The 26095-nt window shown below is 40.7% G+C and overlaps 1 protein-coding gene across 1 annotated transcript in view; it reads left to right on the top strand.

Moving 5' to 3' along the window:
- The window catches only part of ARSB (arylsulfatase B), a 172061-nt gene that overhangs the window by 63343 nt on the left and 82623 nt on the right, over positions 1 to 26095 (top strand). Inside the window, exon 5 of the mRNA XM_055435619.2 lies at positions 14306 to 14549. Coding sequence (XP_055291594.2) covers positions 14306 to 14549 — 244 coding nt within the window. The remainder of the gene's footprint in view (positions 1 to 14305; positions 14550 to 26095) is intronic.

The raw sequence follows: 26095 nt of genomic DNA, 5'->3' as shown, positions 1-26095 counted from the left end.
AGGGCAACTAAGATTGCAGACTGAATTTAGGTTGCCAATCAGCTGACCTTAAGACGGGAATCTTACCTGATTGGGCCAAATGGAATCACAAGAGCCTTTAAACATGGAAGAGAGAGACAAAGAGGAGGTCAAAGTAATACCAAATGAGAAAGACTCAACCCGCCATTGCTGACTTTGAGACAGAGGAAGAAAGCCTTGAGCCAAGGAAGTCTAACACCTCTAGAAACCGGAAATGGCCAAGAAGCGATCATCCTCTGTTGTCTCAGGAAGGGAATGAAGCCATCGGAACACCTTGATTTAGCCCAGTGATTGTTGCTTCAGACTTCTAAACTGTAGAACTATAGGATGATACTGAAAGGTTGTTGCTGAACCATGAAAGAGGCAGGATTCTTGGCCTCCGGAGGAGAATTCAATCTGGGGCCAGAGATGAGGCTTGATCACTCAGAGCTTTTGTGTAATAGAGTTTTATTAAAGTATAAAGGAGATAGAGAAAGCTTCTGACATAGATATCAGACATCAGAAGGGGGCAGAAATAGTGCCCCCTCACTAGTGTTAGCAATAGAGTTTATACTTTTAATTAGTTATTACAGTGAATCAAAAGTATGTTTGGAGGTTGTAAAGACCTTACTAGACCCACTCCCATAATTTACATTTTAAGATTACAGGATTAACCAGAAGGTTTTTTCCACAGACTGTCCTCAAGCAGGATATATTATTGTTATATAATCCTAAGGAATCTAGAGGGGAAAAAAAGTTTGTCCTTTCTTCCTCCTTGAGAATTCCAGACCCCTCTCTCCTTGGGGACCTGTGACTTCTTATCGACCTGCCTAGGAATTGACTCTGTCAATACATTTGTGTTGTTTAAGTGGGTAAATTTGTAGTAATTTGTTATCAAAGCCATAGAAACCTAATACAATCATGTATTAACATTTTTATATATAGCTGGATTTGGTTTACTAAAATTTTATTGAGGATTTTTGCATGTCTGTTCATCGTAGTTTTCTTTTTCAGTCATGTCTTTGGCTATGGAATCAGAGTAACGTTGGCCCCAAAGAATGAGTTAAGAAGTTTAGGCTTCTGTTTCCTGGAAGAGCTATTTTAATTTTTATTTTCGTGTTCATTCCTGCTCTTTTTCATTCTTCGTGCTTCTAATGTAGAACAGTGCCCTTTAAGTCCAAGTGTGTTCATATATAGTCCATGCAATTATCTAACCACTTTGCTATGTATTCTATATCTCATGTTTTCATATGAAATACATGCTATTTTATTATCAGTTGCCTTTTTTTCCTTATGTCACATTTAGAGTTATTTTAGAAAAATTAGGTGTGCAAGTATAATATGTATGAATTCCACTATAGGACAGTCAAAGGAGCATGACAAAATATTTGTTATAAAAAGGGGGTGTTAGGCTTGAAAGACTTGAGAACCATGATATAGAAGTTTCCCTTGCCCTATTTCAGAACTTTCCCAGTTATTATAGTTGTTATCAGGTGAAAAGGTAAAGTCTGTGAATGAGCCCACAGGCAGGTCACATATTACCATATCCACAATAAAAACAAAACAACTACAGTAGTGAAAACATATTCATGTTCTCACCTGCAAAGTAATTTAACACAGCTATTCTACCCATCCAACACAGGGCGTCCAGCCACAGTGCTCATATATATGCATGGTAATCACAGGTGTCAATCCACAAAGGTAGAAGTGCAAAAAGTGTAACTTGCTCCCCACCACCGCCTGCAACCCTCACAAAATAACTAAGCTTAGTCCTGTCAGAGTCCCAGCTCTGCTTAGAGGAGTCCTGTTTTCAGTCCCTTCAGATCATCTCAGTTAATCCAAGGTGTCTCTGTCTCATGTCTGCCCCCCCACCAGGAACCAAAATATTGCATCTGAGGGGACCTTGTGGTCCACAGTCACCATCCTGCTCACTGTCTGTAGAAACCTCCAGATTCCTCTCTGGTCTTTGAGCATCATCCATCTAGATCATGCTGCAGCCTGCTTGCCTGCTTGGGCTCTCTCTTGCTGCATATGTGCCCTTGTCAGGAGCAAAAGGAAACCGTACATCAGTGGGGCTGCAATCTCTTCCACGCTGTGATCTGAGGGCCTCCAAGGCCCCCAGCCGTTGCCACCTGTGACACCTTAGTGGGCATGGGGAAATGCAGGGAACCTTGCTTTCCTGTCCCATGCCGCCAGGCTTCCCTGGGGCAGGAAATACAGGCTGTTTCTGCTTGCTCTCAGATGCCCACATCTCCCATTCTCTCTACCCTGTGATGCAGGCCGGGAGCCCAGAGTGCCTTCTTAACGCCACAGCCACATCCTCTGGCTCTGCTTTCATTCCTCTCTCTTCCCCTCCCTGGCTCTGAGTGATCATGGAAGTTAAACCTAGTAGTCCATCCATCTGCTGACTCCGTCCCTGAGGCCATTCACCGAATGCCCTGCTCACTTCCTGGGTGGAAGGAAGTCATAGGACAACTGGAATTACTAGGAATGAGAAAAACCTGATAGACTGTCTCAAAACACTTTTCCAGTAGGGCTGTAAGCCTTGTGAGGCACTCTACCCTGGCATCATTTTCTCCCTTCTGACTTCAGGCTTAACTCTTTGCCAGGACTGTAGAAGTCTGTGTGTGCCTGCGGTTGTGACCTGAAGATGACCTGTGGAGGTGGTCCCCTTATATTGCTATAGATGGGATCAGTGGCATGAATTAGGGCTATAAACATTTTTCTAGGTCTAAACTGTCCTGAACTATCTCACAGGCCTCTGACTATCTCAATGATGTAAGGTTATCATTTTAATGTTTTTAGTTACTGTGTGATGCTTCTTTCAGTGGTGTCCCTAAACTACATCAATATGGATCACTTAACCTTGTGAAGCAGGGAAATAGTTTTTAGTTTTAAAACTAAAAATCATATTTTTTTCTTTTAAAATTCATATTTTTTCTTTTCCTTCCCTCCCTCATTCTTAGGCTGCCAACTCTCCCTACAAAGACCATCTCCAGCAGCCTGCACCATCCTAATTTGCAGATTCTAGCCTGCTGGGAAATTAGGAAGCCAGCCATCATACATGCTATTAGAAATGTGGTTGAGACTAAATGGGCCCTGAGCTAGGATCTGATTGCAGGAACTTGGTGGTGCCTAGGGTGGTCACTCAGGGACATTTATTTGGATTTGTATGGTGTGTTGTTTTTTTTTAATCCTAGGAGATGTTGCATTTTCCACGTGCCGGACCTCTCTCTCTCAACATCCTTTTGTCTCCTGCTAAAATGCTTCCACTTTACCCCTTGCCTCTCACTGAGCACAGAGACACAGGCTGCCCCCCATACATTCTCTTCTCCTCCAGCTTCCTTCACTCCTAAGAGCTAGCCCTGTCTTCACCTGCTTGAGATGGCCAGTGTCACCAGGATTTCTTCTCATTCTCACTGTGTATTTCCCAGTCAAAAAGGGTGCTGCCCGCCTCACGTGGTCATGAGGACCCAGAGTCCAAGAACTCTGAGTGTGTCTCACTGCCTTTGGATCAGTTGTCATCTGAAGATCGGAAAGGAATCTGTTCTTACACCTGTCTTAAATACATTTGTCATTTGAAATTCTTCAAAAAAACTTCTTACTATTTAGGTACATTGAAGGAATTTTTGTTTCTGCCATTGAATGTTTCACTCTCCTGTTCTTTTTCCTCCTTCTTATGTTTTATTAAGATGTAATTGACATACAGCATTGAGTAAGGTGTATGGCATAATTTGACTTATATACATCATTAAATGATTAGCACAATAAATTTAGTGAACATCCATCATCACCTAGGTACAAAATTTTTAAAAAGAAATATATTTTTTTCCCTGTGATGAGAAATCTTAGGATTTACTCTTCTGTTCTTCTTCAGAGAGGATCATTAGTATTGGTCCATGCTTGTGCTCAGTCACGTCTGACTTTGTGACCTCATGGACTGTAATCTGCCAGGCTCTTCTGTCCATGGGATTTCCAAGGCAAGAACACTGGAGTGGGTTGCCATTTCCTCTTCCAGGGAATCTTCCTGATGCAGGGATCGAACCCACATCTCCTATGTCTCCTGCATTGCAGGAGTTCTCTCATGACTTTTTTGGGGGGGTTTCTCCTGCTATAGTTAGACAATCATGTGTCAGTGAGATCCCTTAGCAGTTAGCAAACTTCAGAGAAGAGCTCTGGGAAAACAAAACTGCCTGTGCACAAAGCTTATTGGTTTTTCTGAGTAACCCTAAAAACAAATCTTACTACTTGTGAAGTAAAGATCCAATAAAAATCCATTTGTTTCTGCTTCAGGGTTAAATTCAGAATACTTAACTTGTATTGTATATTTGGAAACATAAAGAGAAATTAGTTGATGCTTACCCAGATAGAATATGTGAGCTATCTCTTGTTTCATTCTCTCTAAAACACTGTGGGCCTTAATTCCATATTTCTCACATACAAGTAGTTATTACACTTGTTATTTTCCAACCACAGTTTTACTTTTTTCTACTTCTTGATGATATATTTTTTTCTACTTCTTTGATGATATTTTCACTTGTCTCTTGCTGTCTTTAAATTTGCCAGACTCTGAAGTGCTTCTCTGATATTTTTTCATCTATCACTTCTTGATTGACGTTAGTGACAGATAAACAAACTAGTAAAAAAAAAAATTATCTGGCTACCTAAAGGGATTTCAAGTCTGATAGGGGAGTCAAATAATTTGTGAGTAAACTATGAAACTCCATCAAGGTGCCAAAACATTTTAGTTTGCCCTGAAATTCATAACTTTATTAGTATAAAAAAAATCAAGCATTCTTTCAAGATCAAACTGCAGGAAAAACAAGGAGAGCTTTAGCTGTAAGAAAGGACTGAATAAACATTTGGTACTTTTCTTGGCTCTAAATATTTCAAACACGGGGCTTCTGTGCTACTTGTTAGGGGATCCAGAATGTGGAGATCAAAGCTAGTGTTACCCCTGCCTTCTAAGTGAGAGTGACTCATAACATCTTGTACTTACAACTTTCATTTAAGGATTTCCAAGATCTGTGGCTACCTATGATTTAAATTTCAGAGAAAAGTTTAGTTATTTGCCTACCAGTATGCAATAAATTAGGACACTGTTTTTCAGTTCCCAGTTCCATTTTAACTTTTGAGACCAAATGTTTTCAATCTTTCAACAGATTTTTGAGACTTTTCATCCTTAAGTTTTAAAGGAGAAGATAAAATCCCATTGGTATCTCATCATTATAAGCAATGATATTAGCCCTGTAAAAACGAGGGAATCTTTAACTACAGCTGTGTGTAATATTTTTTTCTTTGTAATCCCCATCCATTCCTGATTTTGCCCTTTCCTTGCATCCATCTTCCTTTATCTTCAGCTCTTTTGGTGGCTGTCTCAGTTATTTGGGGTCTGGCTGCCAATTCCATTCCACCAGAGTCCCCCCGATGCTAGCTTGGCAGGAACACTCTCCTTTGCTGGTTCTTTTAATCAGGATGTAAAGTCTGATTATATCTGGCTAGGAATTGGGGGTCAGAGCATGGATCTACCCTGAATGCTGCAAACCATTTGAAACTCCTACAAATATTCAGATGAGCATCTGAATAAAGATTCCTTTTCTGAAATTTAATTTGAACTGTTATTCAAATTAAATTGGTACCTTAAATTTGTACCCGTATGACCACTGTACCTCTTTCTTTGATAATTGATATGCTTTCTTTAGGGCTTTCCAGGTAGTGCAGTGGTAAAAAATCTGCTTCCCAATGCAGGAGACTCAGAAGTGGGTTTGATCCCTGGGTTGGGAAGATCCCCTGGTGGAGGAAACGGCAACACACTCCAGTATTCTTGTCTGGGAAATCCCATGGACAGAAGAGCCTAGTGGACTCCAGTCCATGGGGTCACAAAAAGTCGGACATGACTGAGCATGCACGCTCTTTTTAAATTCATGGAAACTGAAAGGAGTTATAACGACAAAACCCCTCACAACTCATTGTGTTTTTATGACTCTTAAGAAATTACATACAGAGAAGAGAATGCTCCCTGGAAGGGTCTATGCTTGGAATAGTTTCTTCCTACAAAAGCTGGCTATAATACCTAACTCTGCTGCTGCTGCTGCTGCTGCTGCTGCTAAGTTGGGTCAGTCGTGTCTGACTCTGTGGGACCCCATAGACAGCAGACCACCAGGCTCCCCGATCCCTGGGATTCTCCAGGCAAGAACACTGGAGTGGGTTGCTGTTTCCCTCTCCAATGCATGAAAGTGAAAAGTGAAAGTGAAGTTACTCAGTCGTATCCGACTCTTAGTGACCCCATGGACTGCAGCCTACCAGGCTCCTCCATCCATGGGATTTCCCAGGCAAGAGTACTGGAGTGGGGTGCCATTGCCTCCTCCGATACCTAACTCTAGCATCGGTTTAATAAATGCCCAGCTAGGAGCCTGTGCTGCTCTGCATTCTTTGATGATCCCCACCAAGGAAAATAGCTACCGTGTATCAAGCACCACTTCTGTACCAGGTTCTGTGTTAAATTCCGGATTGTTGTTATCTTCACTTTTCAAATGGGGGAAGTTAGGCTCAGAAACAGAGTGATTTGCCCAGAGTCACAACACTTAACTCTATCCCTTGAGTACACTTCTGCAAAATTAGAAATGTGGCCTTAGAAATGATAGGGAGAAATGATATTAGTCATAGAACAGCTAGACATCCTTGTGTTTATATATAGTTATTGTTCAGCTCAAGTTTCCCTGATGTTCTGGCAACAGAGTATTCTTAAAAGCATGGTTTGCTTAGTCTTTAATTAAGAAACTCGATGCAGAACACGTCCCATCTCACTCAATTACTCATTCACGTGAGTAATTGAATCAGGCCCTGGAGCCTCAAGCGCCTTATGTCTGGGCCCTCTCTCAGATGGTGGTTGGCTGTGCCCCGTCACTCTGCTTCCAGCTCCTCCACAATGCCCAGTCACCCACTACTCACTTCAAGTTTTGAGATCTCTCTTTTTCTACCCATTCCATGTAAAACGACCTTGTCTGTGTTATTTGCTTCCATTTCCCCAAAGCTGGAGTGGTCCCTGGGCCATGAAATCCAGAAAGAATTGTTCAAGGGGGTGAGTGTGGGCTCTTCTGCAGGCCAGGACTGTGCTTCCTCAAATGCTGTCCAACAACCCCCTTTGATTTCAGTGTAACTGATCGGGTGCCAGATTGGACAAACAATTCCGGTATTTGTGGGTTGGATGTGCTTTAAATCCTCATGGGGTTCCAGGAGCGCCTCTTGCCAATATCCTGTAAAATAAGCGGCCTCTGTGTGCAGAACAGCTTCCTAAAAGTCAAGGTCACGGGGCAACTGGATGAAGGCTCAGGAAACTACTCTGTGGTAATAAGAGGGACTTTTTAGTGTCTTCAGTCTTCACGTTTGATGGCCTTTCCTCCGTTCACTTATTTGTCCCCTCTCCCCGTCCTCAAATTCTCCAGCCCTCCTCTCTGGCAGGCCCTGTGCGAGGTCCTGGGAATGCAAACAAGAATGAGACCTTGTTCTTGTCCTGGAGAGCCAGAGTTCTCTCAGAGGATAAACCATGAATGATTAATCAACACCAGACAGAGATAAGTGTGATAGAAAAGTATAACGAACACGCCGGAGGACAGTGGAGAGACACAGACTGTCTGGGAGAGTAAGGAAAAAAGCAGCAAGGTGACAGTGAAGTCAGGCCGAAAGACAGGGATGGCATTTTAGGCAAAGGAACCCACAGGGACCCACACAAAGTCAGCATGCTCAATTCCAACAAGAAGAAGCAGGTTCCCTGTGGCTGAAACACGGGGCACGCTTTGTGGAGATGGGCAGGAGCCGATGACCCAGAAGTAGTGTAAAGCCGCGTGTGAAGGATTCTAGGTGTTGGGTGGAAGTTTGAGATTTTTGCCAATTGAGAAGCAATTAGAGGTCTTGAAACAACGCACATGGCCTGATTGGTTTGGGGCATTGTCGTGCCTCTGATGACAACATGAAATATTTCATGTTATCCCGAGAGTCCAGGGGAGAGCAGTGCGAAACCCAAGGCAATGGGACTGGAGAAGGGGGTGGTGAATTGGAGTCCATTTTCAAGGTCAACTTGGCAGAAACGAATGTGTTGGATGTAGGGTAGGAGGGAAAGAGAAGAACATCAGATGGTAAATTGAGTGTCTGGGTAGATATGTTCTCCAGAAGCTTTTACCAGGAGAAGATTGAATTTACCCAGTCCTTAAGATCCACTGTCTCCAAACTTTTTAGCACCAGGGACTGGTTTCCTGGAAGACAGTTTTTTCATGGACAGGAGGGGTGGGTAGGGGGATGATTTCAGATGATTCAAATGCATTACAGTTATCGTGCACTTTATTTCTATTATTATATCAACTCCATCTCAGATCGTCAGACATTAGATCCCAGAGGTTGGGGACCCTTGGTTAAACATAGATTAACTCTCCAATTTGCAGTCTAAAAGAATCAAACATGAATACAGGTCCTTTTATGGGACACAGAGGCTTCTAGACCTTTGAAATCCTGTTGTCTGCTCACAAGTCGCACGCCAGTGGGCGGCCCTGTTCAGAGGGAAGTCCAGGCCCTGGTGCAAGGCTGTTGGAGCCCTCCTTGCATTTCGATCCAGGATCCCCAAGTCAGAGTGAGGGGCTGTCTTGGGTTAGCTGAGGTTGAAAGGTCCCAGGGAGCGGCAAGATGGAAATACACACGGATGGTTCAGAGCAGCCTTCCTTCTACAGCCAAGCCACAGCACTGCACTGCGTGGGGAGGAGTCTTCAACACCAATGTTGCTGTCATGGTTCCATCTTAATTTTTATCAGCTGGATGCGAATGAGGCTTCATTGTCATATGCTTAATGCATTTGCTCAGATCTTTGGCTAACCAATGTTTTTCCATGACTTTTTGACAGCTATTTTTGTTCAATAATGAATAATAAAGTGAGATTTACCATCTGTAGATGACAACATTTGTTTTATTTTGACATTTCTTTGCTAGACGGCAAAGATTTTATAATTAGGTTTTTCCTCTGCCAAAAACATTGTTGAGAAAACGTTTTCCCTGAAGAAAAAAATGTTTCATAGCTTCCTATGCTAGTTGGAGTCATCTTATTTTGATTTGGAAGTTTTTCCTAAGTCAGTTGGGAAAGGAAACAAGAAAAATCTCTCTTGAAAATTAATTCTTAACAAGAACAAAGATTAACTGTTGCCCAAAAGAAAATGAGGAGAGAAAATGAAAAGAATCGTGTTTGAAATGGTAGTGGTTCCATTCATGTCCTTTTGAATTTTAATTTATGTCAGACTTAAGTGAACAATATTGGAAACCCCCTTCTCTACCTTCTTTCAAGTGAGCTGACTTTATTCTTATTGTTACTTTGATCACTTTTATGTCTAACTCTTTGAAATACCTGTGAGACTGTACTAGAACTGAAGGACAGTACCCTACTTCTCAAAGGTCTAAGTCTGTGAATTTTGTGCTGAGAAGTGGCAACTATCGGCCAATGCCTCCTGGCCAGGTCCCTCGCAAAGCTGAATGGCCCTCTTCATGCCGTGGACTCTGCAGTTGGCTTCGTGACTGGGGAGCCCAAGAGAATGAGTTACAGGTGTGTCGATTAACAGCACTTTCTCCCTGGAGTGCTCTCAGAAAAATGAGGGAGGAAGCCATGTTGATAACAGATAATAGACTCACTCATCATTGCTAATGGGAAAAACATCACAGAAGCTAACAGCAAAAACAGCCACACTCACCACATCTGCGGCTCCCAAATAAGATGTGGAAACACCTTCCAGCTCCTACAGTAGCAGCGGAGGCCAAATTCTCTTTACAGCCCAGAGTATTTTCCTTCCTGAGTCATACCTCAAGGCTGCTCCTAAAATCAGATTCCAGACCCAGTCCACCCTATCCCCATCACCTCTACTCTTATTTCTATCATCGTCATCACCCAGTATTTTTGCATTGAGCTCTAACAAATAGGTGGAATTGAAAGAGACATTACCTAATATTTCAAAGTAGTGCATCTATCGAAAATGGACATAACAGGCGTCTCCTACAAGCACTGAGCCAGTATCATGCAGCGGTCTCCAACCTTTCTGGCACCAGGGATTGGTTTTGTGGAAGACAATTTTTCCACAAACCAAGTCCAGGGGATGATTTGGGGATGATTCAAGCACATTATATTTATTATGCACTTCATTTCTATTATTACTGCATCAGCTTCACCTCAGATCATTAGGCATTAGATCCGAGATGCTGGGAAGCCCTGATTTATAGCAATCCAGAGAGCAGAGGGAAATGAGTGCTGTCTTAGACATTCTTGACTTCACAGGTAGATGATATACATTTTTCCAGTGTATTTTTGTATCACATGAGTAGCACCTTCTTTTAAGTTCTGATGCATACTTGTTGGTGACTAGTACTCAGTGAAGAATAAGGAGCATGGAGGAATTCCCTTTATCTGAAGATGGTGCCCTTGTTTTGAACATGTAGGGTCTCAGATCAGTTCAGTCACTCAGTCATGTCTGACTCTTTGTGACCACATGAACTGCAGCACACCAGGGTTCCCTGTCCATCACCAACTCCCATAGCTGGCTCAAAGTCATATCAGTTGAGTCAGTGATGCCATTCAACCATCTCATCCTCTTTCATCCCCTTCTCCTCCTGCCTTCAATCTTTCCCAGCATCAGGGTCTTTTCCAGTGAGTCAGTTCTTCTTATCACATGACCAAAGTATTAGAGTTTCAGCTTTAGCATCAGTCCTTCCAGTGAATATTCAGGACTGATCTCCTTTAGAATGGACTGGTTGGATCTCCTTGCAGTCCAAGGGACTCTCAAGAGTCTTCTCCAGCATCACAGTTCAAAAGCATCAATTCTTCGGCGATCAGCTTTCTTCACACTCGAACTCTCACATCCATACATGATCCCTGGAAAAACCACAGCCTTGAGTAGATGGACCTTTGTTGGCAAAATAATGTCCTGCTTTTTAATATGCTATCTAGGTTAGTCATAGCTTTTTTTTCAAGGAGCAAGTGTCTTTTAATTTCATGGCTGCAGTCACCATCTGCAGTGATTTTGGAGCCCCCCCAAATAAAATCTGTCACTGTTTCCATTGTTTCCCCATCTATTTGGCATGAAGTGATGGGACTGGATGCCATGATCTTAGTTTTCTGAATGTTGAGTTTTAAACCAACTTTTCACTCTCCTCTTTCACTTTCATCAAGAGGCTCTTTAGTTCTTCACTTTCTGCCATAAGGGTGGTGTCATCTGCATATCTGAGGTTATTGATATTTCTCCTGGCAATCTTGATTCCAGCTTGTGCTTCATCCAGCCCAGCATTTCTCATGATGTACTCTGCATATAAGTTAAATAAGCAGGGTGACAGTATATAGCCTTGATGTACTCCTTTCCCGATTTGGAACCAATCTGTTGTTCTATGTCCAGTTCTAACTGTTGCTTCTTGACCTGCATACATATTTTTCAGGAGTCAGGTAAGGTGGTTTGGTATTCCATCTCTTTAAGAATTTTCCAGTTTATTGTAATCCATACAGTCAAAGGCTCATGTGAAAAAGAATGTATATTTAACAAAGTGGCTTGGATAACCATTTGTTTTGTCAAGAAGAGATGTGAGGTTTCAGAAAAGGTTCTTGGAAGTCTGATAGCAAATGATGGGATTGCCTGTCACCCACCCACGTGTTAAAGAACTGTTCCCTTCATCTAATATGGCTCAAGACTCTTCCCTCTCCCCTTCTTGAGGCCCAGAGAAGAAGCAAAGACCTGTTGTGTCAAGGGTTTGGTCAGAAGCCCACTGACAGTAGAGTCTTGATTTCCTACCCACCAGCACCTCTGGGGGGGAATTGCCATCACCTTGAAGCAACTCTCCCTCTGTGTCATGGAAATCGTGTGCACACGGTTGAGACGGGCTGTGTTTATTATGTTTTTCTCAGGGAAGTGAAACTTAATGTCCCTAAAAACCCACTCCACTGCAGGGACATCAGGAGCAGGGCGCTCTGGAGGCAGGAAGTGCCTGGCAGTCACACAGACTTTGAATCCTAACTTTGCCAGTTAATGGCTGTTGGGCTTTTTCAAATCTCTCTCTCTCCCCCTCCCCTCCACCCTCTCTGTTTCATGGCAAAAGAGTTATAATACTAGACTATCTGTATTGTTATAAATATTGTTGTTCAGTCCCTCAGTCGTGTCCAACTCTTTGTGACCCCATGGACTGCAACATGTCAGGCTTCCCTGTCCTTCACCATCTCCCGGAGCTTGTCCATTGAGTCGGTGATGCCATCCAACCGTCTTGTCCTCTGTCATCCCATCTCCTCCTTCCTTCAATCTTTCCCAGCATCAGGGGCTTTTCTAATGTAAGACCCTGATGCTGGAAAATATATGTAATTTCTAATGTAATTATTAGCTCCCATTTATCGAGCACTTAGATTGTGCCAGATCCCTAGCCAGAAAACTGTCATAAATGATGTGACTTAATTCTTACCATAATATATGAATGAGGTAGAAATTATTGTCTCTACATTAAAGATGAGGAACTTTGGCAGTGTATTGCCTGGGTCACACAGCTAGTGAGTGGCTGACATCAGGCTTCAATTCCAGGTCTATCAGACTCCAGATTCTGTGATAATGTGAAATTAAAGCAGTTTCTAGTGCAGAGTGGGTGCTTAACAAAGGCTGATTCTCTTTCCTTCCATGAGAATCCTTTGGCTTTGATAGAGCTTGATTTCTGTGTTAGATTTCTTTATGCGTGCCTGCTTAGTCACTCAGTCGTGTCCAACTCGGCAACCCATTGGACTGTAGCCTGCCAGGCTCTTCTGTCCGTGGGATTTTTCAGACAAGAATCCTGGAGTGGCTTGCCATTTCCTTCTCCAAGATTTCTTTATCTATTTGTTCTATAGAGCAGCTGTCATACTGGTCCCCCGTGGTTCATTTGGACAATAGTGGCTTTTAGGAAAACAGTTAACTGGAGTATAATATACATGTAAATATATGGTCTTCACCAGTGGCTCAGATGGTTAAAGAATCTGTCTGCAATGTGGAAGACCCAGGTTTGATTCCTGGGTCAGGAGGATCCCTGGAGGAGGGTATGGCAACCCTCTTCAGTATTCTGTCTTGGAGAATTCCATGGACAGAAAAGCCTGGCGGGCTACCATCCATGGGACCGCAAAGAGACGCAACTGAGCAACTTGCACTTCGCTTCACTTTTACATGTGAATGAGTGTTGTTTAAAATGTCTCTAAAATCACCTAAGCGTGTGGGTACTTTGGGAGAGAATATGATTCTGAAACCTCAGGGTAGAGAAGTATGATGTTTACTTTCTACAGCCCAACTAGTTTCTGACCCTGAACCCCACCCAGCTGGTCAGATATTGAGGTCACCCTTGGAACTTCTCCGGCTCCCCCAGTGTCCTCCATTCCCTCAGTTGTCTTGGAAGAGAAACCTTCTCTTCCCTGGCACGCATCTCACAATGCAGCTTTGTCCTGCCATCTTGTCAAGAAGGGAAGAATTTTTCTTGCAATTATTTTTTCCACCCAACTTTTCTATGTGCTGAGATATTTAGCCCACTGGCAAAGTTTTCAACTTTCACACTTAAGCCAGAGTTCAAATCACTAGGGAGTCAAATGTTAATTCCATGACCAGTTTAAACGTTAGAAAAATTTTCCAGGAAGAGAATAAAAAGGTTCACTCTCCCCACTCACTAGGAGCTTTAGGTTTCTAAGTGAAACTTACTCAGAGGTGTCTTTTTGTGTATCAGGAGGGGCTTCCCTGGTGGCTCAGACAGTAAAGAATCTGTCTGCAATAAGGGAGACCCAGTTCAATCCCTGGATCAGGACGATTCACCTGGAGGAGGGAGCTCATTCCAGTATTCTTGCCTTTAGAATTCCATGGACAGAGGAGTCTGATGGCTACAATCCATGGGGTCACAAAGAGTTGAACACGACTGAGCAACTAACACTTTGACTTTCCTTTTCTGCCTACCTGGGTTCATTCTCCTGCGTCACACACACTTGCACGCATGCATTTGAATCTTAGTGCTCAGCAGAGCCCAGGCAGTTCCCCTCCAGAGGCCTTCCTTGTTCTTCAGTGACTCTCTCCATGGATGATTTCATGGTCTCCCGTCAGATGTGTCCCGTGCTGCCCCATGGTTATATCTGTCAGATGAAGGGTAGTGTTGGGTGGGAGGAGGGTAGTTGGTACCAAAGAAGGGAAAGAGGAATTTCCCTTTTTAGTTCTGAAGCACCATTTAATAACAGGACACCTCCAAGTCTTCTCTTACACGTGTCTAGTAATTAAGCTTGTCCTCATGCCATGACCTGATTGTGTTTCAGATAACGGCGGACAGACTTTGGCAGGGGGCAATAACTGGCCCCTTCGAGGAAGAAAGTGGAGCCTGTGGGAGGGAGGCGTGCGAGGGGTGGGCTTTGTGGCCAGCCCCTTGCTGAAACGGAAGGGCGTGAAGACCCGGGAGCTCATCCACATTTCTGACTGGCTGCCCACCTTGGTGAAGCTGGCCGGGGGCAGCACAGAAGGCACCAAGCCTCTGGATGGCTTCGATGTGTGGAAAACCATCAGGTACTGCCCATCTTTCTTTTTCCCCTCTGAGATCAGAAGCTCTAGAAACCTCTTGATTGGACTGAGAAGGATTGCTTTTATGTGAAAATGATAGTATAGCTTGCAAACAAAAGATTAAAAAAAAAAAGAAATGCCTTTACAAATACTGTGTGTGTATATACACACACACACACACATATACATATAATATGAGGAACAAGATAGTCCTCAGCGGCTCACCCTCTATGAGAGGTCTTTACGGTGGAAGCCATGCTAAGAAATTGGATAGGGTATTGTTTGCTTCCTGCAGAGGGTCAGAAGACCTGTCCTCTTGCCTCTAGGAGAATGGAGGACCAAGGCAGGGAGGGAAGATCTGGAAATAGCCTCATCTTCTACAGTTTAGATTTTCCCCTTAGATATAAATGATTTGAAATTAAATGTTTAATTGAGCTAGAGAATGACCATTTGAATTAATTTATTATTTTTCTTCTTGTTTTTTTGTTCAGAACCATTTTTCTCAGCTTGAAATGTGCCAAATATTTATCCATATTTTCTTCTAAGTGTTGTGGTCTGAGTTTCTTCCATGTAATTCTTGGACTATTGTGACATGATTTTATGTGTTCCATGAGGTCAGTATCTAAATCAGAGGAATGGGGTTTTTTTCCTCAGGTTTTTGAATCATAGACCTCTTTGAAACTCTGAAAACTGCGATTACAAAAATATGTACCTAAGCATATGCACAAAAGCTTATCTAGAATTTATTTTTATGGTATTAGATATTGATTACATATTCTTTGCTATGTACACATAGAAAATACAATATTCTTTGAAAGCCTCTGCCTCTCACTCATTTTTAATACAAAAATTAATAGTCACTTTATGATAAAAAGGAAATAAAAATTTCCAAGAAAACAAAACTTGAACTTCAGCTTATTACCAGCTTTCACTGTGAAGGCTACTGGAGTTTTACTTATAGAAGCAGGAAAACGTTTTGAGTCATTTTGCTATGACAATGTATGTGTCAGCCTTGAGACCCAATCAGTTTTGATTTTTTTTGTTTTGTTTTGTGGCTAAAGTGTCAAAAACCCTGGCTTGTAAAAGTATGTAATAGCCAATGGAATCAAAACTCTGTGGCATACTTGGCCAAATGAGGCTTGAGTTGAGAAACAGTTGATTTATTTTGAGTAATTTCCTCTGTCCCGAGAGTCACAGAAGTTATGATCTTTAGTAAAGTCCAAGTCATTGATGTTCATCCATAGCACCAAATTTTGTACTATCCATCCATATTTCACATTTCAGTGGAATTCCACATTTCAGTCTTAAGATTATCTTGGTCAGAAGTAACCTTTAGGACTTTGGCATGTATTTGCTTCTGCTTGCAGAGGGACTGGAAGAAGTCTGGCCACCCTTAGATGCATATTTCAGAAGGTCTCTCCCCAGTATCAGAGGAGAGCTTCTAGTGGCCCATCCTAAAGAGAACGAGAGCTCTGCATCCTCCAGCATTATGTCCGTTGACTGCAGGGCTGTAACCGGAATGTTGTCACCAACAGCATTGTCCCAGTATATGAAACCATGAGAGAGTGGCTTTCCTTTTCTATTTGGAAAGCAGTAGAATTTCGGCCCAGTATCAGTAAGTGTCTGTTTCATGAGTGAAGAGCTGCTCTCATCCCGTTCCCATTAATGGATGAAAGACCCTGAAGGCAGTGATTCTGTCCTGATGAAACGGACGCTTCTCACAACGTCAGGCAAGCGCTCATTCAGTACCGGGGGTAGAGCACTTGGCCCACGCCTGCCAAGGCACAGAGCGTCCAGCCTCACTCACGTCGGGAGCATCTCTTCCAGAGCAGTAAAAACAAATGGACAGCCAAATGTCAGAGACAGTCTGTGCCCAGGGTTCTGGAACTTGTTTTCACTAAGATATTTACTTGGAAATACCATTTTCAAGATGATGACAGTTTTTGAAAATTTCAAAAGGGTCTGATGAAAGAGGAATGCCGGTAATGGCAGTAACAGAGTCGGGTGTCTGAAAACATCCAGAGTTTACCTAGTTGCACGATTATCAGTTCCTCTCAAGTCTGCTTCAAAATACTAAATTTTAGAAGAAATTGCTGTTTTGGAGTGGGTGACCTTCTTTGTAATAGGAGTTCCTTGACTTCTATTTTTCATCTGTTTCGAGATACAGTGCATGTTTGTCAATTGTAGGGAACATGACCTCTCCAAGTTCTTTCTGATTCTGTATGGTTTCTCTGCTTTTCAGCTTGATAAGCTGCCTATAGTTTGTTTCAAGGCCTTTCAAAGGATTTTTGAACTTATTTTATGTTTCATTAAACTTATATAAACATAAGCAGAACCCGTAATCATAATGGAAGGAATGCTTTTCCTTTCTGATCAATGGGAAACTGATCTAGATGTTATAATAATCTTCCCAACCCAGGGATTGAACCCAGGTTCGATCCTGGGTTCAGTCCCACACCGCGGGCAGATTCTTGACCATCTGAGCCACAAGGCCGAAGCCCCTTATTATTATAAGGGTGGTGACAATCAAATATTAACTGATAATGTGAAATATCTTAAAAACTTATTATGAAACTATAAAGACTTTCCCCACCTCATGGATTCAATTTTAAGAGAAATGTTGAAGGAAAGATAAGTCATTTTTACCCCATTTTCACAGATACCATGAGGCCTAAAGCAGTTGTAATGAGTCAAAGTTTAAGAAACTCTAAACTAAAATGATGCTTTATTTAAAATATTAAGACAACTCAGACTGATTTTTGAGTAGTTATTACTGAATAATAATTTCATTGTTATTATTGTTGAGTATTTCCTTTTTCACTGATTTGTAGTACCACTTTATGTTCTTATTAGTGCTATGATCTGTCTGGGTGCCATCTGTTTTAATCCACTGACTTATCTGTTCTTATGTTAGCACCTGACTGTTGTAATCTGTAATCTGCTATTAATATAACTTTTAGAGTATATTTATATACCTGGCAGAAATAGCTGTTCCCCTCCCCATTATATTTCCTTTACAAAATCTCCTTGACAAGTCTCACTTTTCCCTGGTGGTCCAGTGGTTAAGACTCCACACTGTCAATGCAAGGGGCACAGGTTTGATCCCTGGTCAGGAAAGTAAGATTTCACATGCCCCATGGCAAAAAAATTTTAAAAATGAAATGAGTCAAAGGCTCCTTAGGTACATGACTATATATCTTATAGGGATTATTAAGTGGTGTTTTAAAGTAAATCACTTTAAAAAAAAGAAAAAGCAGGATTTTAAAATATATCTTATAATACAATGATGCATGAATGGGTAATGATTATGTAAAGTAAATTATATAGCCTAAATCTCAAAAAAATAAATGAGATTAACCACCAAAATTAATTTGGGAAGAATGGAGGTATTTGTCTTCTCACCTACTTCTTCCCCATGCTGGTTGATGCTCTTTTCTTTTTGTTGTTTTGTAATTATGTTTTCTATATATATTCCATTTTGGATAGATTCTGTTAGTATGCCTTCAAGTGTCATTAATTTTTTTCTTAATTCTTACTCTTCTGTTAAATCCGTCCAATATATTTTTCTTTTTTGAAAATTTATTTTTAAATGTGATAAATGCACATAACAAAACTTACTATCTTAACCATTTTTAAGTGTATAGTTCAGTAGTGTTACGTGTATTCACATTATTGTATAACTAATCTCCAGAAAGTTTTTTATCTTGCAAAACTAAAGCTATATATACATTAAACAAACTAAAACTATATACACATTAAACAACAGTTTTCTACTTCCCCCTCTCCCCAGCCCCTGGCACCCACCCTTCTACTTTCTGTATAAATGTGACTACTGTAGATACTTCATAGAGGTGAAATTCTACAGTTTTCGTTGTTTCGTGACTGGTTTGTTTTCTTTACCATAATATCCTCAGAGTTCATTCATATAGCATGTGTAAGAATTTCCTTCCTGTTTAAAGACTGGTTAATATTCCACTGGTATATACCACATTTTTGATTTTCCATACATCCAGTGTTGGACAGTTGTGTTGTTTCCCCCTTTGGCTCTTGTGAATAATGCTGCTATGAGCTGCTGCTGCTGCTAGGTCGCTTCAGTCGTGTCCAACTCTATGCGACCCCATAGACAGCAGCCCACCAGGCTCCGCCATCCCTCAGCATAGGTGTACAAATATCTCTTTGAGACCCTGCCCTCAGTTCTTTTGGTTATATACATAGAAGTGAAATTGCTGCACCGTATGGTAACTCTGCTTCTAATTTTTTGAAAAACTACTATACTGTTTTCCATAGTAGCGGTACCCTTTTATATTCCCAACAGTGTACAAGAGTTCCAGTTTCTCTTCATCCTCACCAACACTGATTCTTTTCTTCCCTTAAAGAAAATTTGCTATGAGCCATTCTGATGGATGTGAAGTGATATCTCACTGTGATCTTGATTTGCATCTCCCTTGTATTTAGTGATATTGAGTATCTTTCAAGTGTTTGCAGATCATTTGTGTATCTTCTTTGGAGAAATATCTGCTTGAGTCCTTCATCCATTTTTAAATGAAATTTTTGTTGTTGTTACTATTGAGTTGTAGAAGTTCTTTTTATATTCTGGATATTAACTCCTTGTTATATATATTGTTAGCAGATATTTTCTCCTATTCTGTAGATTGCCTTTTCTTCCTAATGAATATGTCCTTGATTGTATGTCTTTTAAAGGAGTCATGAATTCTGTGTATTTAAAATATTTGAATGCAAGTTATTAGCTTAATATTTTTGAATCTTATATTAATCATCAATAATCTTACAGTCAATTGTGCAATTTAAAATATTCAGAATTTATAACATCACTTATTTGTATTAAAATATAGTTGATTTACAATATTGTGTTAATTTCTGGTGTCAAAGTTATATATACACATTTTTCAGATTATTTTCCGTTATAGCTTCCATTATACAAGTTATTGAATTTAGTTCCCTGTGCTATGCAGTAAGTCCTCGTTGCTCACCTATTTCATGTAGAGCAATTTGTATCTGTTAATCCTGTACTCCTAATTCACCCTTCACCTCCTCCCTTCCCCTTTGGTAACCATAAATTTGTTCTCTAAGTCTGTGAGTCTGTTTCTGTTTTGTATATGGATTCATTTGTATTATTCTTTAGATTCCACATATAAGTAATATAATATTTGTCTTTCTCTGTCTGACTTACTTCACTTAGTATGATATTCTCTGGGTCCATCCATATTGCTGCAAAAGGCAATATTTCGTTCTTTTTTATGACTAATATTCCTTTGTATACATTACCACATATTCTTAAACCAGCCCTCAGTTGGCGGCCACTTAGGTTGTTTCCATGTCTTGGCTACTCTAAGAGTGCTGCTGTAAACACTGTATCTTTTTGATTTAGAGTTTCCATCTTTTTAGGATATATGCCCAGGAGTGGGATTGCTGAATCATATGATAACTCTATTTTTAGTTTCTTAGGGACCCTTGATATTCTTTTCCACAGTGACTGCAACAACTCATTTTCCCACCAACAGTGTAGAAGGGTTCCTAGAAAAAGGAACCAACATTTATTGTTTGTAGATTTTTTGATGATAGCCATTCTGACCGATGTGAGGTGATACCTCACATATTTTGATTTGCACTTCTCTAGTAATTACTCCAGTGTTCTTGCCTGGAGAATCCCAGGGACGGGGGAGCCTGGTGGGCTGCCGTCTATGGGGTCACACAGAGTTGGACACGACTGAAGTGACTTAGCAGCAGCAGCAGCAGTAATTACTGATGTTGACATCTTTTCATGCGCCTATTGGCCATCTGTCTTCTTTGGAGAAATGTCTAGTTCTCGTGCCTATTTTTTGATTGGGTTATTTGTTTTCTTGATATTGATTTGTATGAGCTGTTTGTATGTTTTGGATATTAACTCCTCATCAGTTGCATCATGTGCAAATATTTTCTCCCATTTGGTAGATTGTCTTCATTTTGTTGATGATTTCCTTTGCTTTTAAGTTTGATTGGTTCCCATGTGTTTATTTTTGCTCTTCTTTCTTTTGCCTTGGAAGACTGATCTAAGAAAATATTCCTACGATTTATGTCTGAGAATATTTTGCCTCTGTCCAGTCTGGTTTTCATCTCACACGTTGCAAGTTTTCACTTTAGAAGTCCAGTTTGGATCTTTTATGTCTTTTTTAATCCAACTTTCTAAACATACAGAATATAGTTTTAATAACTGTTTTAATGTCCTCTGCTAATTCCAACAGCTATGTCAGTTCTGGGTTGGTAGTGATTAGTCAGTCACCTCATTGTGGGTCTTGTTTCCATGACTTTTAATCTTTGATTTGATGCCAGACATTGTACATTTTACTTTCTTGGATATTTGTTTATTGTTATGAATCTTCTTGATTTGTACTGAAATGCAGTTGAGGACACTTGGGGCCTTCAGGATATTGCGTTTATGATTTATTAGGCAGGTCCATGTCAGTATCCGGTTGTGGACAACCTAGTCTTCACTGCTGAGTCAAAACCTTCCAAGTAATCTACCAAGTGCCCTTTGAATTTAAGTTTTTCCAGTCTGGCAGATGGGAGCAGATACAACTATGTCTAACCCCATGTGAATGCTGGACACTGGTTCCTTTCATCCTTTCAGATAGTTCTCTCCCTAGTTTGGGGTAGTTCTCTCGCATAGATCTGATCAGTGCTCAGCTAAATATTCTAAGGGACTTTCTACAAATCTCCAAGGTTCTCTTCCTGTGCAGCTTTCTCTTCTCTGATACTCTATCCTGTTGACTCTAGGGTCTCCCTGGCACCTCATCTCTCAAGTCAGGGAGTCCATAGGGCTACGCCTCAGTTCCCCATGCCTGCAGCAGGGCTTGGAGTCTTACCATTCTCATAGTAATAAGTGAGGACAGTGATAGGAATTCCTGTGTTTCCTTCACTTAGGGATCACTGTCCTTTGCCTGATATCTCATCTTTTGAAAACTGTTGTTTCATATATTCTGTTTCTCTTTAGGTTGTTTTAGGTAGGAGGGTAGATCCAGTCTGCCTGTTACTCCATCTTGGCTAGAAGCAGAAATACCCAAAGAATATTTTATTATCCTGTTTATTTTCTACTTTCAAATGCTTTTCAATTCTATCTGGGATCATAGAACCAGCTTTCTGAAACATAATATTGTAAGTCTTATAACTCTTTTCCAGAGAGTTTTCCTTCTTTATAAACCTTTGTAATCACATATAGAGAAATTATGTATATTGATCTATGAGTTAATTACTTTTTATATTACAAATATTCCTTAACTTTCACATTCTCAGTTCCTAATTTTAATTGATCTTTTCATTAGTTGGTTAATACTTTAATTTTCATAGAGGCACATAAATGATAAGGTTTTTTAAAAAATCTTCATATGTGGAAGACTATCTTTCTGTTACCTTCAAACATAAGTAATAATTTGACAAAGCTGCTGCTGCTGCTGCTGCTAAGTCGCTTCAGTCGTGTCCAACTCTGTGTGACCCCATAGACAGCAGCCCACCAGGCTCCCCCATCCCTGGGATTCTCCAGGCAAGAATACTGGAGTGGGTTGCCATTGCCTTCTCCGAGTTTGACAAAGAATTCTTGTCAAATCTGTTCTCCTCATTAGGTATAGACATTGCTTTATTGTCTTCTGATAAGTACCATTACAGCAAAGTGTACCAAGTTTACCTGATAACAGAAAAACTAAAATTACAATCTTGGTATATCTGACAAGGTGGAATTTATGTCAAAATCATTGTTAAGAATAATGGTGGAAATGGTACAAAATTTCTTCTTTGATCCGTGTGTTTAGACCCATTTATTTTCAAAAATTTCAGATTTTCTCTGTTAGATTATTGATTTCTAGTTTAATCCTATTGTTGTCAGAGGACATACTTTTTATTATTTCAGTCCTTTTAAATTTGAGACTTGTCTCACTTTCTTGAAATCTGTGCCAGGTAGTCTTGAAAAGAATGTGTATTTTGTAGTTGTTAGGTATAATATTAGGTTTTTCTTTCTGACCCAACCAGAAAATATTTTACTTCAGTAAATGAGTTTTAATATATTGCTTTAACTATAATTTTTCTTAGCTCTGTCGTATTATTTTATATTTGTTTTTTATCTTTGATTAGAACAATGTATGGTTTATTCCAGTGGCATCATTCTATTAATATGTTATGTAATTCTCTTAATCACTTTTTAGGTTCTGCTGTCTGGTTTGTCAGCTTTAAATGTTACCTTTGACTTCTACTTATTACCTATAAGAACATCAACCGGTTACTCAATGCTACCCTTTGTCTTCCCTTTCTCTTTCAGTGCTATTTTTTGTTGTATTATTTCTGCTTTGTCTGAGCATATACTATTATAATGCTGTTCTTCTACCCTTGTCCACAAGTTTGCTTTTGTCTTAGATCTATAATAATATATTCTGTGCTAAACACTTGTCCGTTCCTAAAGTGTTCTCATTTGTCTCTTAGTTGGAGGAATTCATTTTTTAATAGATTTCTCAGGATTCTTTGAATTTCTGCCTTGGTATTGAAGCCACTCCTACAGCCTTGATAATACCAAAACAGTTGAACTGATATAAGATCCTTGTCTCATGCTTTTGTCCTTGAGTTTCTTGACAGTGTTACCCTACTGTATACTTGTTTCGTATGTCACTGTTGATAAATTTCATGTGACCTGGATCTTATTTCATTTGCAAGTGAGTTGGTCCTTTTGCCTAGAGGTCTGGAAGGTTTTTGTTATCACTAGTATTATTTCAAGTTGAAGACTTTTACTAGGTAATTCTCAAAGGTGACCAAACTGAGTCACTTTCCCAGATGCACAGTGGGGTACCTTCAGGTCTTTGTTTCAGAGTTTCTGGTGTTGGTCCCTCAGTGTGGGGGCCTCTCTTTCTGGGTTTATTTTGTCAGATACAATCTGAGTCCCTTTCCCTCTTGGACCCCTGCACCCTCTTGGGCACAATCCCAGCCCGACTCCTTCCCTAGGTGGGAACCAGCACTGACCCTCCAGGGCTTAGATGGCTATTTCCCCATGTCCATCCAGGTTTGAACATGTTCTGTCTCCCACTTATGTTGTAGGCTTGAGTGTTGGGTAATTTTACTTTCTTTCCTTTTCAGTATGTCTTTTAAGGGTAATGTGTGGAGAGATTCAAATATAGATGGCCACCATTATCCTATGGAAATCTGGAAATTCACACATTCTTTGGCTCTTGCTCCAGTGTAAGAAAAATGGCCCTGGAAACTGGAAATGAAGCGTTATAAAAATGGCTTATGAAGCAAAGATGATAGCGACACCAACCAGTACCTCTGCATTCAAAGTCTATATATATTTAGTCACTTCAGTCAAGTGAATATACATCTATATATATGCGTGTGTTTGTATATATGTATATATCATATATATATATATATATTTGTTAAGTTGATGCAAAATGTTTAAGAAGTGATGCATTATTTTTTGATTCCCTACTGCTCCCTTTCTGAAAAAAGAGCTTCTTCTCTGTGTCCATAGTTATGTAGTGCTCTGAGGGTTGTTTCAGACATTTTCTGTCTGGCTGCATCACATTTGGGATGCGACCTAGCTGCCTAATTTCTTCTGTTTCCTCCCAGGTTGGTCTCGTGTTTGCTGCCTGGAGGGACAGAGAGAGGGAAGAAGCCAGTGGTGAGGGACGAAAGGCGTGCTGGGCCCACTCTGAAGCCAGCTGATGAGAAATCCCTGCCCACTTGTGTTTAGTGTGACCTCTAAGGCCTAAGCTGTGGTCTTCCCTCCTAGCTCAGTTGGTGAAGAATCTGCCTGCAATGCAGGAGAACCCGGTTCGATTCCTGGGTCAGGAAGATCCACTGGAGAAGGGATAGGCTACTCACTCCAGTATTCTTGGGCTTCCCTGGTGGCTCAGCTGGTGAAGAATCTGCCTGCAATGTGGGAGACCTGGGTTCAATCCCTGGGTTGGGAAGATCCCCTGGAGGAGGGAAAGGCTACCCACTCCAGTATTGTGGCCTGGAGAATTCCATGAACTGTATAGTCCAGGGGGTCTCAAAGAGTTGGACATGACTGAGTGACTTTCACTTCACTTTGAGTTCTATAGCTAGACGTAGACAAAGTGAATCCATCTTTTTCTGTTTTCTTTGGGACCAGGTTTTGATTCGTCTGTTCGAATCCAAGAATATGTTGTTAATCTCTTCAGCACTGGCATGAAAATCCCCTCAGGACTTTGGCATCTGGTCTTCTCTTTAGTTTCCAACACTGTTGCCAGTTTTCATCTTTTTGTAATTCTTCATGGGTAATATAATGGAAATTGGAAAAAAAGGGATATTAGGTTCTGCTGATTTGCCCTGATACTAACCTGGAAGTCCTACCAATTATTTTTTATAATGAATAGGAAAAGATTATAATAAAGGTGTGATTCAGTTATTCTGAATAATATTGTATCTTTGAGAGTAGCCTACTTTAATATTTAATGATTCCTTAATAAAGGTGTACAAGAAAAATTTCTCTCATATAAAACTCTACATCAGGTGGATTTAAGTTATGTATTTCCTCACCAATTTTAGTCAAAATGTTTTGATTTCCATGGCTAAACACTTTATTCATGGTAACATTTGCATGTTAAGATGGCTTTTAAAGGAGCATGGAATTTACACAAACACAATATCACCGTCACCCACATAACAAAGAAAATATATCCTGGGAGTAATGCCACTGGTGTAATGGGTGAAAATGTGAACTCTGTGGTTAGATACGGTTCAGATCTGGTCTTTTCCATTTATTATTTCTGTGATCTTGGGCAAGTTACTTTATGCCTCCAAGCATCAGTTTCCTTGTGTGTAAAATGTAACATTAGTGATGCCCACTTCATAGGCACTTACTTGAGGATGTAGTGAAAGAATATGTATGAAACAGCACAGAGCCTGGAACATAGTATTAATAACAACTCAATAGCTTTCAGTTCAGTTCAGTTCACTTCATTTCAGTTGCTCAGTCATGTCCGACTCTTTGAGACCCCATGAATCACAGCACCTAGGCCTCCCTGTCCATCACCAACTCCTGGAGTTCACTCAAACTCATGTCCATCAAGTCAGTGATGCCATCCAGCCATCTTGTCCTCTGTCGTCCCCTCTCCTCCTGCCTCCAATCCCTCCCAGCATCAGGGACTTTTCCAGTGAGTCAACTCATCGGCATGAGGTGGCCAAAGTATTGGAGTTTCAGCTTCAGCATCAGTCCTTCCAGTGAACACCCAGAACTGATCTCCTTTAGAATGGACTGGTTGGATCTCCTTGCAGTCCAAGGGACTCTCAAGAGTCTTCTCCAGCACCACAGTTCAAAAGCATCAATTCTTCAGCGCTCAGCTTTCTTCACAGTCCAACTTTCACATCCATACATGACCACTGGAAAAACCATATCCTTGACTAGATGGACCTTTGTTGGCAAAGTAATATCTCTGCTTTTTAATATGCTATCTAGGTTGTTCATAACTTTCCTTCCAAGGAGTAAGCGTCTTTTAATTTCATGGCTGCAATCACCATCTGCAGTGATTTTGGAGTCCCCAAAAATTAAGTCT

This window comes from Moschus berezovskii, chromosome 9, assembly GCF_049115385.1.
Source record: "Moschus berezovskii isolate FMDL1 chromosome 9, NW_MosBer_1.0, whole genome shotgun sequence".
Classification (NCBI taxonomy): domain Eukaryota; kingdom Metazoa; phylum Chordata; class Mammalia; order Artiodactyla; family Moschidae; genus Moschus; species Moschus berezovskii.
This window is presented reverse-complemented; position numbering and strand designations above follow the sequence as displayed.